General features: G+C 28.3%; 1 protein-coding gene across 1 annotated transcript in view; it reads left to right on the top strand.

Annotated features, from left to right (window-relative positions):
• Positions 1-4,741: 4,741 nt before the first annotated feature.
• Positions 4,742-15,741, top strand: part of LOC106687080 (probable inactive protein kinase DDB_G0270444) — a gene marked incomplete at its 5' end in the record, with an annotated part of 30,903 nt that continues 19,903 nt past the window's right edge. The window contains 2 exon segments of the mRNA XM_014430761.3: positions 4,742-4,885; positions 7,409-7,488. Of these exon segments, the coding sequence (XP_014286247.3) occupies positions 4,742-4,885; positions 7,409-7,488 (224 nt within the window).

Genomic DNA, 15,741 nt, shown 5'->3' with positions numbered 1-15,741 from the left:
TGATATATTATTTCATTCAAATCTGTATATTGCATTTTGGTTTTCCAATTTAGATATTTTATCTCTAATGTTTGATAATTGGTGTTGCAGCTTTTTGTTATTGTATAAATCGGTTTTAATATTGATACTTTCTTTGTTTTTTTTATAATTAGGTAAAAATTTACATTAAAAGTATATAATTAATATAAATTGAGGACTTATATAACACCAGATTGAAAATGTCAAGATTCATTTCTCAAGGCATGCGCAAAATAAATATTGACTAACTCAGATAGGAATCGAAACCTTCTAGATCAATCACTTTGGTCCTCTCTCCCAACGGGCTTAGCTATCAGGTCCGAATAAGTAAGATTACTAGAGATTGTTAAATTATCCGACATTTCATGTGCAAAACAAATATTTTTTATTCTATATAAGAGCAAGTTCACTATATAACATACGTACTATACGTACGTAATTCATATTAAATACATTAAAAAGTATTTACCTGTTAAGTGCTATTTCGTGTCGGATAATGAAAAATCACCATTACTGACAGCTGCATTTCCCGACTGATACATGATTTTATATTCATTAATACATTATTGATTAAAGAATCCATAAAAATAAAAAATATATTTTTCTTGCAGAAAAACTAACCATACAATATTACTCAAATACAATTTAAAAACTTGTAATAGAATATATTTTATTAATAATAATGTTTTAAAAATTTTCTAAGTGAACAAAGACAGAAGAATACCTTCTGAGTGTAATAACTCATTTGAATTATGATAATTAAATTTTTTTTAAATATATACTAACCAATATTCTATTTCGATCATTACAAAATAAAGTTCTAAGAAACGCATTAGATACTCCTTGGTTTGTAAGAAATATCCAACTGCATATGGAATTACAAATGGAATTGATAGACTTCATCAAAAACCGGCTCATAAAATTTCACTCTCAGTTACCGGCAGTCAAAGGAGCAGTAAATTACAACTTGAGAAATCCAACCTCATCTCGAATACTAAAACCCAGGCTACTTCATAACCTCCTGTTATGAATGCTATATTTATCTATTCTACTATTGTCATTATTACTATTTTATTTTTTTTTTCTTCATTCTTAACTTTTTTCTCATTATAAGTCAGATATTTATTTTATTAAATCTATAAATGCCATTCTTTTTGTTATTAACTTTTCTTTTCTTTTTTTCTCTCTCTCTCTTCTTGAGAACTATTATTTTTATTTATTTATTTTATTTTTTATAATTCATCGTTATTATTCACAATTGTTCACTATTTATACGTTGTAAATAGTTAGGGATGTCTTTTGTACGAGGCTATACTCCCCCACATAATCAATAGTTAAATAATAAAAAAAAGTTAAATGACACATTAACCACGTAATGTCTACCAGGTTTACCTGGTATTAAATAAGAATATATAAAAATCAATGTTCTGTTTGGCACATCTTCACTCAAGATTAATAATTTAGTGACAAGTGATGGAGAATTCATTCCAATGGCCGCTGTACAGCACTGTAGTCATTAGCCTCACATTAAATGGTAAAGAGGTCATTAGTATGTAGTGAACTGATAAATGTTAATGAACAAGTAATTCTGTAATTTATTAAAGAAGCTAATAATTAAAGATAGTCCAGTCAGCGATGGCATTGATTTCAAAAATTATTTTTAGTTACAAGAGTTTCTAATGATGAAATCGCCACCATTAACACAGATACTAATATCGAATATATAACAAAGGTTTTTAAGGTACTTTAGATACATTTTTCAAATATTTTTAATTAAGAAAATAAATATTTGAATATTGTAATTAAATTATTGAAAAAATCACACGGCTTTATTGTTTCTAAGCCTAAAAAACCAACACCTTAAAAAATAACAAATGTTATAGTATAACCAAATGTTATAGTATAAAACGTTATATTATATTTTATTAGGTACTTTTTCATTTGAAGACTATTTATAATACTTTTATTATTATATGAAAAATATACAAAAGACTACATCATACAGATACCATTCATAAAATATATTTCTAAAAAATCAGAAGTAGTTGAAGCGTTTGCATGCACCTTACGCATCAAAACATTCTCTTACTTTGTTTATATACTTTTCACTGTGGCAATATTCCTCCGTACCATTTTTTTAATGAGCCTTCAGTTGACAATTTCAATAGTTTTCAGAAGTGTACCTTTAGTAATATTTCTTGTTGCAACATTTTTCTTTTTACAAATTATGGTAAAAATACAATAATAAACAAAATATGATAATATAAAAGTATATTACTTCTCTTATCTATTTATATAGTGCTAAATTGATATAGAATCTATACTGATATATTAAGAACAATTTTACGAAGTAAATGATCCTGTCAACTAAAAGGCTCATACATAGGATAAGTGAAATTAATGAACTAATTATTTGTTTACAATAGATATAGAACTTATGTGTTTGTCGTCACTCCCTATAACCTCCTACGACTTTCAATATTAAAAATTATTTTTTCTAAAATATTTGGCTTTATAACAGTATACAATAAAGACTTATTGTATACTATTTTTTTCTATATTGCTACTCTCATTTACGGAAATTAGTTTTCAACATAGAAGAAATAGTTTTCCTTATATCTTCTTAAGTCAATAATCAAACCCTATTATAGTTTTTATTAGCCTATATATAATTACTAACGTAAATGTGAAATAGTTAATTATTTCAAACAATCAAAATTATAGAAACTTTAGAAAAAGATTTTTTCGAAAATTCGGCCTTTAGGTTCTGTAAATCTATTTCAATGAGGATAAGGTCTAGCTGATATTAAAGACTACTTGACTATATGTCGAGTTTAATCGAAATTGTTAACAACTTTTTTGAAAAAATGTGAAAAATTTATAATATAAAGTGGAGGTTTATGGATTTTGTCAAAAAAGTTGTCACATATCAAGCAATCTGTTACGTTAGAGTTATAAAATATGAAAAAATTTCGATTAAAAATCACAAAAAAAGTGACTTTTAAATAACTATTTAAGGGTATTACTGTAAAAATTATTTAAGAAAAAGAAAAACGCAAGATTAGAAAATAATGAAAAATCATCAATAGTAAAAAAGGAAGATAAAAATTTTATCAAGATAATATAACTTAAAATGTAACTATTTTTAATTAATACCATAAGACGTATGGACAACCCAAAACGTTCAAAGGAATACTTTATTAGTACAAAATTAATAAAAATTAATTATTGAAGTAAGAAGGCTAGATATCATAAATCACCTAGAAAAAATGTAGAAATTATATATTTTTTAGTCTAGTACACCAATCATAAATTTGTATGATTTTGGTATATAATAATTTTTTTTTGATATAAACATATTTGATGTAATAAACAATACAACATTTAAATAATGTTATAGATACTGACTATTTATTAAAATTGAATAAGGTCAGGCAATATCCTGAGTTATAAGCGATAGATAGTTATCCGTGTACTTCTTACCCCAAGACCAATATTGGAAAAGTGGTGCGCCCCATCAAATTATAAATATTGCAGTAAGGTAGGCATTGGTCGATAATAAATATTGCTTTCTCTACTTCTAATGCGTTTATTGCCTCAGAGAGTTACCCCGTCCGGTTTTAATATTACCGATTCGTTCTACTTGATGTATTTGAGCACTCAAAGCCTCTTTGTGATTTAATGCTTCACTTGTATTTCACATAATCTCCATTGTTTCTGGAACATAACAGTTACGGTCAGTGATTCTAAACAATCATGATGTCAGTATAATTCCTTAACAATAGTAGTGTACGAGACGGGAACATGCATGGATAACTTAAAACAAGATTAAAAAAAATAACAGAAAAAATTATAGATAAATTTAAAAAAAGTATTCAAAGCAATGAGTGAACATTGAATAACATAGGAATCCTAAAAACTATGGTATGTTGTTTTGATTTTTTTTTTTTTAATTTTAATAGTATAAAACCGTTCAATAGGTCTAAGACATATGTTCAGTGAGACCAAAACGAAGCCTGTGTGCTTCACGGATCCATACATGGAATTCAATTATATAAAACATACACACAAAGTACCAACACACTAACAGTAACCTAGGGAGAACTACTGGGACAGGTTCATAGGACTAATGCACACGACTCTCATACCTAAACGGAAACCTACTAACATGAAGCAACGCAAAGCAGAAAAGTCATAGAAGAGCTTCTACTGGATGCTGTTATTTATGTCTTACATGTCATTGGTTCAAGTCTGGCAATCTGCTGTTTGTCAATCTCCTATTTGGTAGGTGTGCTTCTAAATATGAAGAGAAAAATAATAGTATAACAATTATATTGTCGAGTTTTTCGTTAATCGCTATTAAGATGCCATAACTTGAGAAAGGATAAATAAATTCTTTTTTGTAATTACGTCTGTGATATTTTAAATTAGTTTAAAAAAAATACTGAATGTTATTTTAAAACTACTATAGTAAACTTAAGTAATCGTATACTGATGATATAGCTCATACAACAAAAAAAATCCAATCATTCGAAATTATTTTACTGACTTGTTTGGTACTTTTAAAAACTACTTTTGTAATTATACTATGATCAAGTTCGTAATGATGTTATATTTGTCATGATACGATTAAAATAAAAATAATTTTAGTTGCAAATAACGCATAAGAAATTTTAATTAATTCGAAATTTGTGTGTTTTGATCTCGATAACTTATTTTGTAGAGGAAGGTGAGGATCAGGCAGAGGTAGAAGAAGCAGTAACGAAGATTCAAGCAGTTTTCAGAGGTCACAGGGTCCGCAAACAAATGGCATCAGGAGAACCAACTAAGGAACAGCTAGAGGCTGAGTTCAGCGCCGACGACAAAGGTTTCTTATATTATACTATTATTAATTCACAATAATTATTTTATGAATAATTTTATATTTTAGTAATAGAAATTTAGTATATGCAGCGATTCCTAAGGCTTAATGAATAATGATTAATGATAGCTTGAAGCTTTGCTATACTTAAAAGAAGTAATACTAAGAAGTAATTAAATACTCGTAATACATATAGTAATGTATTTTGTGTTTCTCATCCACCATTATGTTCAGTGCAATTATCTAGGATTCATCTTCAATATTTAACTTTAAACTTAAACCCATTCATTTCTTTTAATCATTTTTGTATCATTCGAAAGGCAAAACCAAGACTATGCATCCCAGTTTAAAGAAAAACGAATTTTGAAGTTCCATTTAAGGTTATACATTAAGCGAAATTTAATAATAATTCAACTACATATCAAGGCTAAAGATTTTTTTTATCAAAATATAATTCAATTGGCCGTGTAGAATGGAAATGACTGACGTTCATTTATCTTTTTTTTATAATAAAAGTTTTCCAAAACTATAATAGTTTAATTTACACATTTAAGCTACACATTATTTGCTTTAGTACTAATTGGCAAATCATTGAAACAACGTAAGGTATTACTAGTCCACAATTGACATTTTTTTTTTTAACTTTTGAATATATTATTTTTTTAATTGTAATTGTAACTCCCCTTTTCTTATTGACCAAACATTATTATCCAGTTTTATTAATTTATTTTTCTCAGTTGTTATACCTCTTCTTCTTCAATAATAATATTTGCTTCCCATATGAAAATCTGAAATAATTTTCACAGAAAGCTATTCGAAACGGCTTTCGTCATATAATTTATATGAGGTACAGATTAGTTTACAAGGCAAATCTTAACCCTTAGACTACAATAGGTCTTATTGTGAGTTAAAGCAACAAAATACAGCTAAAGCTGCTAGGTACTTAATCAGTATTACAGCAAGCAGGGGAATAACGCCTAAGCTTCAGTGTTTATGTTAAACCAGCAAGACATAACTGTATTGTAAGAACGATCGCTAATAGCGCCGTTTTATCTCTCGCCTTCATAGCTGGAATGAGCCGGTGAGAGCGTAAGTGGTATAAATCATTTTCTTCTATTAAAAAATTAATTATCATTAAAAAAAATAAGTAGAAGAAGAAATGAAAATAATAATTAATATTTAATTAATTAATGAGTCTAATAAATTCAAATGCTTGAAACTGACTCTTTATAACAGAAAATGCTGTTACTTCTCACAAAAAATTTTATAGAACCTCTATGGTTTCGAATACACCGAAACTTAAGGTTGGACTTACACTTCTTTTACTCTCAACGGCTCAAATAAGATTTGAAATCAGTTTCACTTTTTGCTCTTACTCTAAGAGCTGCAATGAAGCATATTAATTTTTTTAAAGCTATTAGTATCAGAAATATTATATCTTTATAGACATCCTCAAATGTATACATAATCTTTTATATGCCATACTAATTTCATTCCAGTTTAAAATCTATGAACATCAATACATAAAATATAATTCCATTATTATCCTTGATTTTTTATGACTAATGTAGAATAAGAGCTAATACATGTTGTGTAAGATTCGATTGAAAATCCTTTGATTATTGCCAATGAAATTTCTTTCGATATTGAAGTTGACTTTGTAATCTCTTCCATTTCTTCGTCAGCGATCTTTTGAACTTCTCAAAGGAAACGTTTATTTCAATAAAAGATTCAAAGACTTTATTTTATGGCGATTTTACTGATGTGATTTTCGTGATACGAATCAAAACCCACATAATAATTCTAGATGATTAGCGCTCGAACAGTATGGGAAATTAAATAATTGTAAAACGTTGTTTGAGAGGTAGATTTATCGTAAGTGCCCGTAATCATAAATGAAGAATTTATTGAGGCGTTGTCAACGTGGAAAACATTTATTTTTAGGTCAAGTATATTTAAATTATGACGTCGGATTCCTAGGAGAAATTGATTTTGGTTTTTATTTTTATCGATTTTCTGCAAAGTTTCTCAACCAATTGACACAATAATTTTTAAAAAAATGTTTCAAATTTAGAGGACTTCATGACTCATTGTATCGAAAAAATCAGTCTTATTCCATAGATTTAAAAGTTTATTTTCCAAGGACATTTTTCAGATAAAATATCTCTTTCCAGTTGCATAAAGTGCTCTGCATGAAAAAGATTACGAAGTCGACTTCTCTATAAAAATCATCTTCATTCGCGATGAGCTAGTTTCATTTCGAAATTTCAAACCCAGGAACATAACATGGCAAACAATCTTATATGATAAAAAATGCTTTTAAAAAATTGAAATCAAGCAATTTAAAATGTATTATATCCACTGAATATACATATCGCATCCATGTAAATATTATTTATATAAATGCGATATTATTGTATATTTATTATATTATATTATACTGTTATACTACTACTCTATTCTACTAAATACTAACTAATAATATGTATTCTAACAGTAAATACAATAATGAAAATATGTTTATTTTAGAAATGGTGCACGCTGCCACTAAGATCCAAGCGACTTTCAGAGGACACATGTCTAGGAAGAAGGACGACGAAGTCCCTAAGGTATTCCATTAATTAGACTCTACATATTCTGATATAAAATTTTTCCTTTCCAGGACATATTAAGATTTATTTATTTCTTTTTTCGCATAGTCATAAAAAATATGATAAAAAAAAAAAAGAATACCAGACAGAAATGCAACTACTTAATCTATTTGTATATATAAAGATAGACATAAGTCTCAGTAAATATAACTCTTGACCCATTCCTGAAGAGCGCAGAAGCCTCGAATCTTCCATTGTGCACTATAGTGGTTGCATTTCGGTAATCGGTTTGTGACATGGGAGTAGATCAGAAGTTTCCAACTTAAAGAAATAAGCTGCCCATTTAGACATTAAGCCACTCGCGACCCATCTCCACTTCTGACTTCGTCCTAAGGTGAGTACCCCTTTGTAAATATTTGATAATTAGGTCGTTTAGAAATGCGTTCTGACAAACTTTCATAACTTATTTACTTATTAAAACTATCCAGTTAACACTAAAACATCAGTTGAAGTAATAATGAAGCAGTTTTAAAAATATGTAGGAGTGACTCGTTCACTAGTTTAAAACAGGACCATTCATTAGGGTAGAACATTCATTCCTCTGCAAAGTGGGGTGAAACGTAGGCAAATAGGTAGTTGTTTACCATTTTTGGTTCCTTTTCAACCGAAAAACTCCTACATATTCAGAAAAATACGGTCAATAATTTATGTATATAGTTTAATAATTCTAAGAAAATACATGTATGTGCTGCCGAAGCTTTCCAGCGGCCCATTGGTTGGGAACATTATTTAGTATTTTTGCTTATGTGGGACCAATATATAATTTTCCCCTTTTTTGTTTTAATTTTAGCTTCATAAACATTTTAATTAATTGGAAGGTTGCAGGGGTAGTATGGTTTTTCGATCATTCGAAAAAGTAAAAACTAATGAACGAGTTTTCATGACAATCTGAGAAATTTTTCAAAATCAGTAAAAAGTTCAATATGCTAATAACGGATTCGATTTCGATGATTTTTTTGTTTAGTATGGAATGTAATTAACTTTCATGTGTACATATAAATAACATCATAAAATGCCCTTTTCCTGCTCTTCCTTGGGAATTTATTCAAAATATAAAAGGGCTTTAGCCGAATACTTTAGCTAAGTTTCGTCATATTCGTTTAAGTACTGTTGGTGCTGCGATCTATTGAAAATGTGTAACAAAATCGGTCTTTCCGTTCATATTCATAATTTTTTTATTACAATCAAGGCTTGGGAATACTGATTTCAAAACTCTTATAGAACAAAATATTTGTCCTCTATCGTCATAAATAGCCGAGATATGGACATTCTCTTTGAAACATTTAATCGACTGCCATTTTGATGTAATAAAACGACGGATATTTATGGTGAGTTCGGAGGATCATTGTAAAATAACCTTTGACATTGATGCCTAATTCTAAAAATATATTATCCCTTCATTTTTTGAGAAAAGCAGAAGACCGGGGACGGCGGATATATAAGACACTGTTAATAGTTCAATGTACCAAAACACATAATATATACAAATTCAAAATGTAGAATCAATTACATAGCACATATCATATTATACATCCGCAATGTTAATAACACAGTGTACTAAATCCGTTCTTTACTTTATCACATTCTTCATAAATGTTTCGACATATAAGATTAATTCATTGCATATTTCATTGGAGGCTCGAGTTATGAGATTATTTAAATGCGAGTAATGATTAATTACAACTCCGGTAAAAGGTTCTTAACACGTTTTGGTTGAGGTTTCATAAACGATCCGTGGAAGCCATTAGCTAGCGGTTGGTGAAGAAACATTGGCCTGAAATTAATTAACTTGAGACGATTTATGACCAAGGACAGGCTGCATTGTTCCTCAGGAGTAAGGACCTCCTTCATTAGCATACTCATCCTGTCAAGAACAACTCTCAAATTCTGGATGCCTCTCTTCAAGCATACTTTTATAGGCTAAAAGTAATAAATTTACAGTTTCTATGCATATTTTTTTTTCTCTTACATAAATATTATATTTTTATAGACAACAGACTACCATCATATTGTAAATCATTTTATAAAAGAAACGTATATTTTAGAATCAAATTAGAAGATTCCAACCAAAAAACGTTTTCTCACTTAAATGCAAAGAATCAACTCACCAGTCGACGTTTCACCAATTTAGTCATCAGGACAGTAACCACTATATCACATATTTGCTGACAAAATGTAGTTGTCAATGCAGACTAATATTTAATTTTATTGTTTTTTCATGCATGAAATAATCCACATCTGACAGAAAAAAGTGTTTTTTAAATTTAGAGTGCGACTTATTTCATAGACTGTACAATAAACTGAAATATTCTAGGTTAGGGGTAACCTTTGTAATCACTCTAATAGTTTTAGAAACGTCTGTCGGACGACCGCGATCTACGGAACTATCTTTGAAATCCATAGAATTCTAAATAAAATCAATTTTTTTTTTCAGTTGTACCGCTATTATGAAAAAACTAGCTAACTTTATGGTAGGCTTCAGGTCAGTTGAAAAAAAAATTGGATCAGTGTAATTGTGACATTTTTCTTCTATTTATAAAGGAAACAATAGGCGTTAATATATTTGGCGCAGTAGAGTTTAAGTTTTTGTTTCGGGTAAACCGAAAGTCTGAATGGGGGACCACATAATGTAGGAAATACTAGCGCTCTCTGTGCCCAGCAGTATAAAGTTGCCTCCTCTAACTCCCTCTGTGTGGAGGACACTAGAAGAGTGAGAAAACCATTTTTTGTATGAGTAGGTATTCTTTTCTTTATTCTCATTCGGTAAAAAACCTTGAGTGAGTTTAGATATTCGGGATTGTGCCCGCGGCAATCGAGGAGAGAGGAAATAGAGGGGGTACGAAGAAAAAGAAGAAAAGAGGAGAAGAAGAAAAAGAAACATGAGTAAGTCAAATTACTTCTATATATGCTTTATACTATCACATCCATAATCATCATCTTCAATATGCATATCTACAGCTTTCATAGACCCCTATTCAAAAGGCAGTCGCGCACTTCTTAGTTATTCTCGTTTTATCTACTGATCAGTGCGATAGTGCAGTCTTATTATTATTTATGTTTAATGTGAGCAATAATTACACCCAAAATCCTGCCTATCATGCTAATGACTTTCCAAGAGTAGAGTCATTTATAAAATAAATAAATTGTACTCAATACAATTAGGCTAAGTGCTTCATCATCTTTGTATCAAGGACTCACAAAAGCAGTAATTGTGTCTTCAAGAGACTATGCCTTCAGGAGACGATATAGTTCATGTGGTTCAGTTTCATCTGAACTTGATGAGTTGAATTACATTTTGAAATACAATATTTCAGATACAATAGCGAACGCTTATTGTTCATTCTTACGGAACAAAATAACTTTGCCACGACGAGAGTCGGCAGAGAAGAGGTGCCTCTGACTTGTTAATAACACCACTATAACTAACAAAGACAGGTAAGTTCTTTATATTTTGTCATATCTTATCATAATTTTAATATAATTATATATTATCAATATTCATATTTTATAGTTTGATTTCACCTTTTAAATATAGAGATTAACTTTTGTATCATTATTTATTTTGTTTAACTAGTATTTTTTTTTATTTACTTAATATTGAAGATAAATTACTTTATTTAGCTAAGCTACATAAGGATAATATGACTATGTTAAAAGGAATTTATCTGTTTTGTATGTTATATTGTGGTTTCTTCCTCGATGATACTTGAATTTGTGAAAAGTCGACTGGTGAGTTCGTTGCTGGTATTTTAGAGTCTCAAGGCTAAATGGTTGTTTGGAATTTTCCAATTGAGCATTTTATCTTAAGTTATTATATCCATAAAAAAAAAATTATTTATTCGATAAATTAAAACTTTACATCTAGAAACTATTGAGTTTATTTTAAAACTTAAATTTTCTTGCTTCAAACAGATGTTACAAAGCAACAATGTCAATCATAATTTTTTTAAACAATTTTCAAAGAAGGTTTTTTTTACTTTTGCTAGAATGTTCCTTAATTTTATTATAGCAATAATAAAAATAATATTAATGTAATATATATGTAAAATAATGTAAAATAATAATAATGTTTTAACCACTGTATAATTTTTAAAAATCTATTAAAATTTTCGTGTCTTGTTTCTAGCCCTAATGAAACCCTGCAAAGTGAAGCGTATCGTTAGTTCATTACAAATATCTTTATACCGTTAGAGTTCCTTTTTTTGATCGCCTTCTCCCCTCATCTATTTATTTTTATGAATATATCAGAAATAACAAGGTAATGACTAAATTAACTGATAACTATAAACAGTGAGAAGATTGTACCAGACACCATTGTACTTACTAAGTACCTCGCTTCGCTTTTATTCTTTATTATTTTAAAAATATATTTTGCATAACCAGCAAATTAATGAAAAGCCGTCCTGCTAAAAAAAAATTGGAATGATAAAACGTATTATTCTTATTTGTTTTCTCGATTAATTAACGTTATAACAAGTATAAATATATAAAAAATAATTGAGTATAACCAAGAAAATAACGTGAATGTATGGTTCGATGGTGATGGTTGTATAACTTTGGATTCATAAGGGAATTGAAAGTTAGCCGTTGTTTGAAGAGCAGCGATATGTGACTTGAACAATAACGACAGAGTAAAGCTCCAGCTGACTGTCTCCCATTGATTGCTTCCATTTTTAGATGATACATTCACAACTGAGCATAATTGATCACTTCTCGGTCGATTCTGTCAACATGAACAATGTATCGACATAATAATTACATCATGCTGCCTTAATGTAACCTTGCCAAATGGTCTTATCGAGGTTTAATTCGATTACTGAGGGGCCTTTGATACGCCTTGGTGATAGCGTAATTCCTTTGTTTGGAATTTTTTTCAAATTTAAATAGAAGACCATAGGCATTGCCTTAATAAAAGCTGCTGCATTCGAGGGCAATATGTATAAGAGTTTTAAGCATTCATTCATTCCATAAATACAGAAAGAAGAAGAAAAAAATAAAAATAAAATGATAACAATACACATATATGTGTATTTTGTACAGGGTTATTTAACAAATGTTTCATTTCTGTTCTGTGCTAAATTTACAAAACATCCGTGATTATGTATTTGTTTTTTTTTAAATTTATTTTCCCTTCTATTGGTATCCTATGAGAGGGTTGCGTATTTATACATCTTACAGACTCCATACTATAAATTGACATATTATATTACGATGATAATATACTATGTAACAATGATTTAGTAAATTTTGATTTGAATATTAATATCGAAGTATGAAAGAAAAACATACATTAAGAACGACAAAGAAAAAATATATATGCTCAATAAAAAAAAGATAAAAGAGGTAACAAAGAAAAAATAAAACAAGATTCAATAGACTATTAAAATTTTTATAGTACAGAACAACTCTTTCATCTATATAAGTGATAATTTAAAAAATAGAATCTTATAAATGTTTCCAATAACCTTATGTACAATATTAGTAAAACTAAAAGCATCGAATTAATTCCAAAACATTCAGAATAATTCTGTTTACCGTATTATAATTATGAAAATAAGTCACTGGAACAAAATATATTTTTAACATGATTATATGTTAATGGTTAAATATGTCTCTATTATCTCTACTAGCTCTTATCGTTAATATGGTAAATTGTAATATCTGACAATGATGTGAAGATAGTTGACCGTAGATATATAAGAGGAGAAGATGGTCGGGGGGGAGGGGGAGAGTGCGGTCAGCAGAAAAAACGAATTATTTATTTGTGCCGACGTTTCGTACTGATTTTCAGGTCTTCATCGGGGCTATAAAAACAAAAATACAACCACCATCATTCAGAGAGAAAAAAAATTATAAAAATAAGTAAATATATAAATAAAATAAAATAAATAATAGACTAAAAATTTGGAAATATAAATTATTTGTTTAATAACTATGGACAGTAGTAGATTGATAACATATTATTTATACATATAAATGTGAGTAATAAATAAATGATATAGTGGATAAGAATGTTATATTGATGAGTAACATTAAAAACCTTTTAGTTATATAGATGAGTATAAAGATGTAATATTTGACAATGAAAAATTATTAATTTCTGTCTACAGAAAAAAAAGAAAATGAGTATAGCAATCTTATTAAAATCAATCATTTTAATACAAAACAAAAAAAAAATACTCTTTATACTGGATCTTAAAAATTACTAGTGATCAAAACATTCTTCAATTGTTACAAACCTTAAGGTGTCTTATATCTCCTTTTATTTTTAATTATGTCATCTGAATTAGTTCAATTTCGAAAAAGTTTTCTAATTCCTCCTACTACCGTAAGCCACCGCCGGCTTTAAAAACCGCTAAATTTTTTGACATATCCTTGATTTTGCCAAATATCCCTAAAGTTATCGTGGCAGAAAATATGGTGTGGCTTTCTTTCAGTAACTTCAATTATCTTATTTTTGAGACCAATGCGAAACTTGTAGAGTAATACTTCTTTGGATAGAGCTTTTTCAATTTTTAGATTTTTTCAAAACATTTAAATTTTAAGTTAGTTATTGCTTAGTAGCTAGATGTAACGTTTGACATAGTAGCATTTGTAATAGAGGTTTGCCAGGTCGTATAGGCTTTGAGATATAACGTTTTAATAAAACAAAATTTGAACCGCATCAGCAGTTTGTGACAAACCAGACAGGGTAAATTTATTTTTAGATGAAGTCTTGACAAATAAACATTATATATTCATAATAGATTTATAATATGTTTTATTCATGAATAAAAATCAATAATAGTGACCGAAACTGAAAATATATGTGTAAAATAGTAACTGGATCAGAACCAATTTCAAACAAAATTTCAATGTCGCAAGAGTATCAATGGATGGATTCAGTTTTTTTCTTAAATGTCTACAATTTATCTCTAATTCAACCGTTATTCTGTCTATATTAATTGAAAAATTCACCATTTCGTTGTTATTGAGCAATGACCAACTTAAAATTAAAATTTAATTTTAAAATTGAAAGGCATGTAGAGTAGTACAAATTAAAATTTTACAATGGTCTCAAAAATTGGATTATTAAAATTATTATCAGAAAGCAACGTATGTATTTTCGGCCGCTCGATTCTTTCGAAGATATTAAAAAAACGAAACAAAAAAAAAGTTCAAAGACTGATAAAACGACCATCTTTTTATAACTATTTATAACAAATTTTAATGGACTATATACGTTGATATGATAATAATAAATATCATATTCATTTATTTTTATACCATTCTAACAAAATATCTTATTTATACTCAATGTAACTTCTTGTTTGAGATTGTTTTGTTTAGCAATTATAATGAAAAATATCTATGTAGTCTCAGCATGTTTATTTTCTTATAACTCCTACGTATCGTCCATTCCGTCCATTCTCAATAATATCTTATTTACTATAATTTATTACAGCTAATATGTCATTAAAAAGTTTAAGAATATTCTGCCTTTATCAAAATACATCTTAGTCTATTAACCTATTTTTATCCACTTATTTACTTATTCTAATTTTGTTCAATGTCTTGTAGTACAATATCTATTACAACCTTCTCAATCACTTTATCAGTAAAACATCATTTGACTACAAATCGACGGGGTACAAGTGACTAACAATAAGTCAAAATTCATCATTTTAAGAAAATATTGATCAAATTTTTTATCATTTAACTACTTTGGTACTTCATTTCATTTCAAATTAGGTTATACCACTGGTGTTTTCTATGTTTTTTAGTTTAGTTTTTTTTCCATTGATTTTAATTATTAGAATAGAAATGTTTTCTTTAATTTGGAATAGAAAGAAAAAGTTATATTTTTATTTTCATTTTTTTTTTCATTGAACAAATTGGTTAAAGTAATAAAATATCACGAATCAAGTCCCAAATTTTCACGAAAAACAAAAAAAAAATTCATTATAATGATGTTTTTTAAATTAGTATTAACTAGCAAGTAATTCCTAATGAAGTAGAATTTACTCAAAAATATAATGAATAAAAATAAATAATATATAATTCCTCGAAATCATGTATAGTATCTACCGAGGATCGCAGAGAAGAGAATAGTTATTTTCAAATCTCGTCAGACATCAATCATCATTTCTTGATCTTCGTGACTTCCCGATATCAATGGTCAAGGTCGACAAGCCACCACTTACATTTTCCGTCAATCAAAATATATTGATG

The sequence above is a fragment of the Halyomorpha halys genome, unplaced genomic scaffold, assembly GCF_000696795.3.
Source record: "Halyomorpha halys isolate HHAL.00 unplaced genomic scaffold, Hhal_1.1 Scaffold912.1, whole genome shotgun sequence".
NCBI classification, from domain to species: Eukaryota; Metazoa; Arthropoda; class Insecta; order Hemiptera; family Pentatomidae; genus Halyomorpha; species Halyomorpha halys.
Note: the sequence above shows the minus strand (reverse complement) of the source record. Positions and strands in the feature narration are given on the sequence as shown.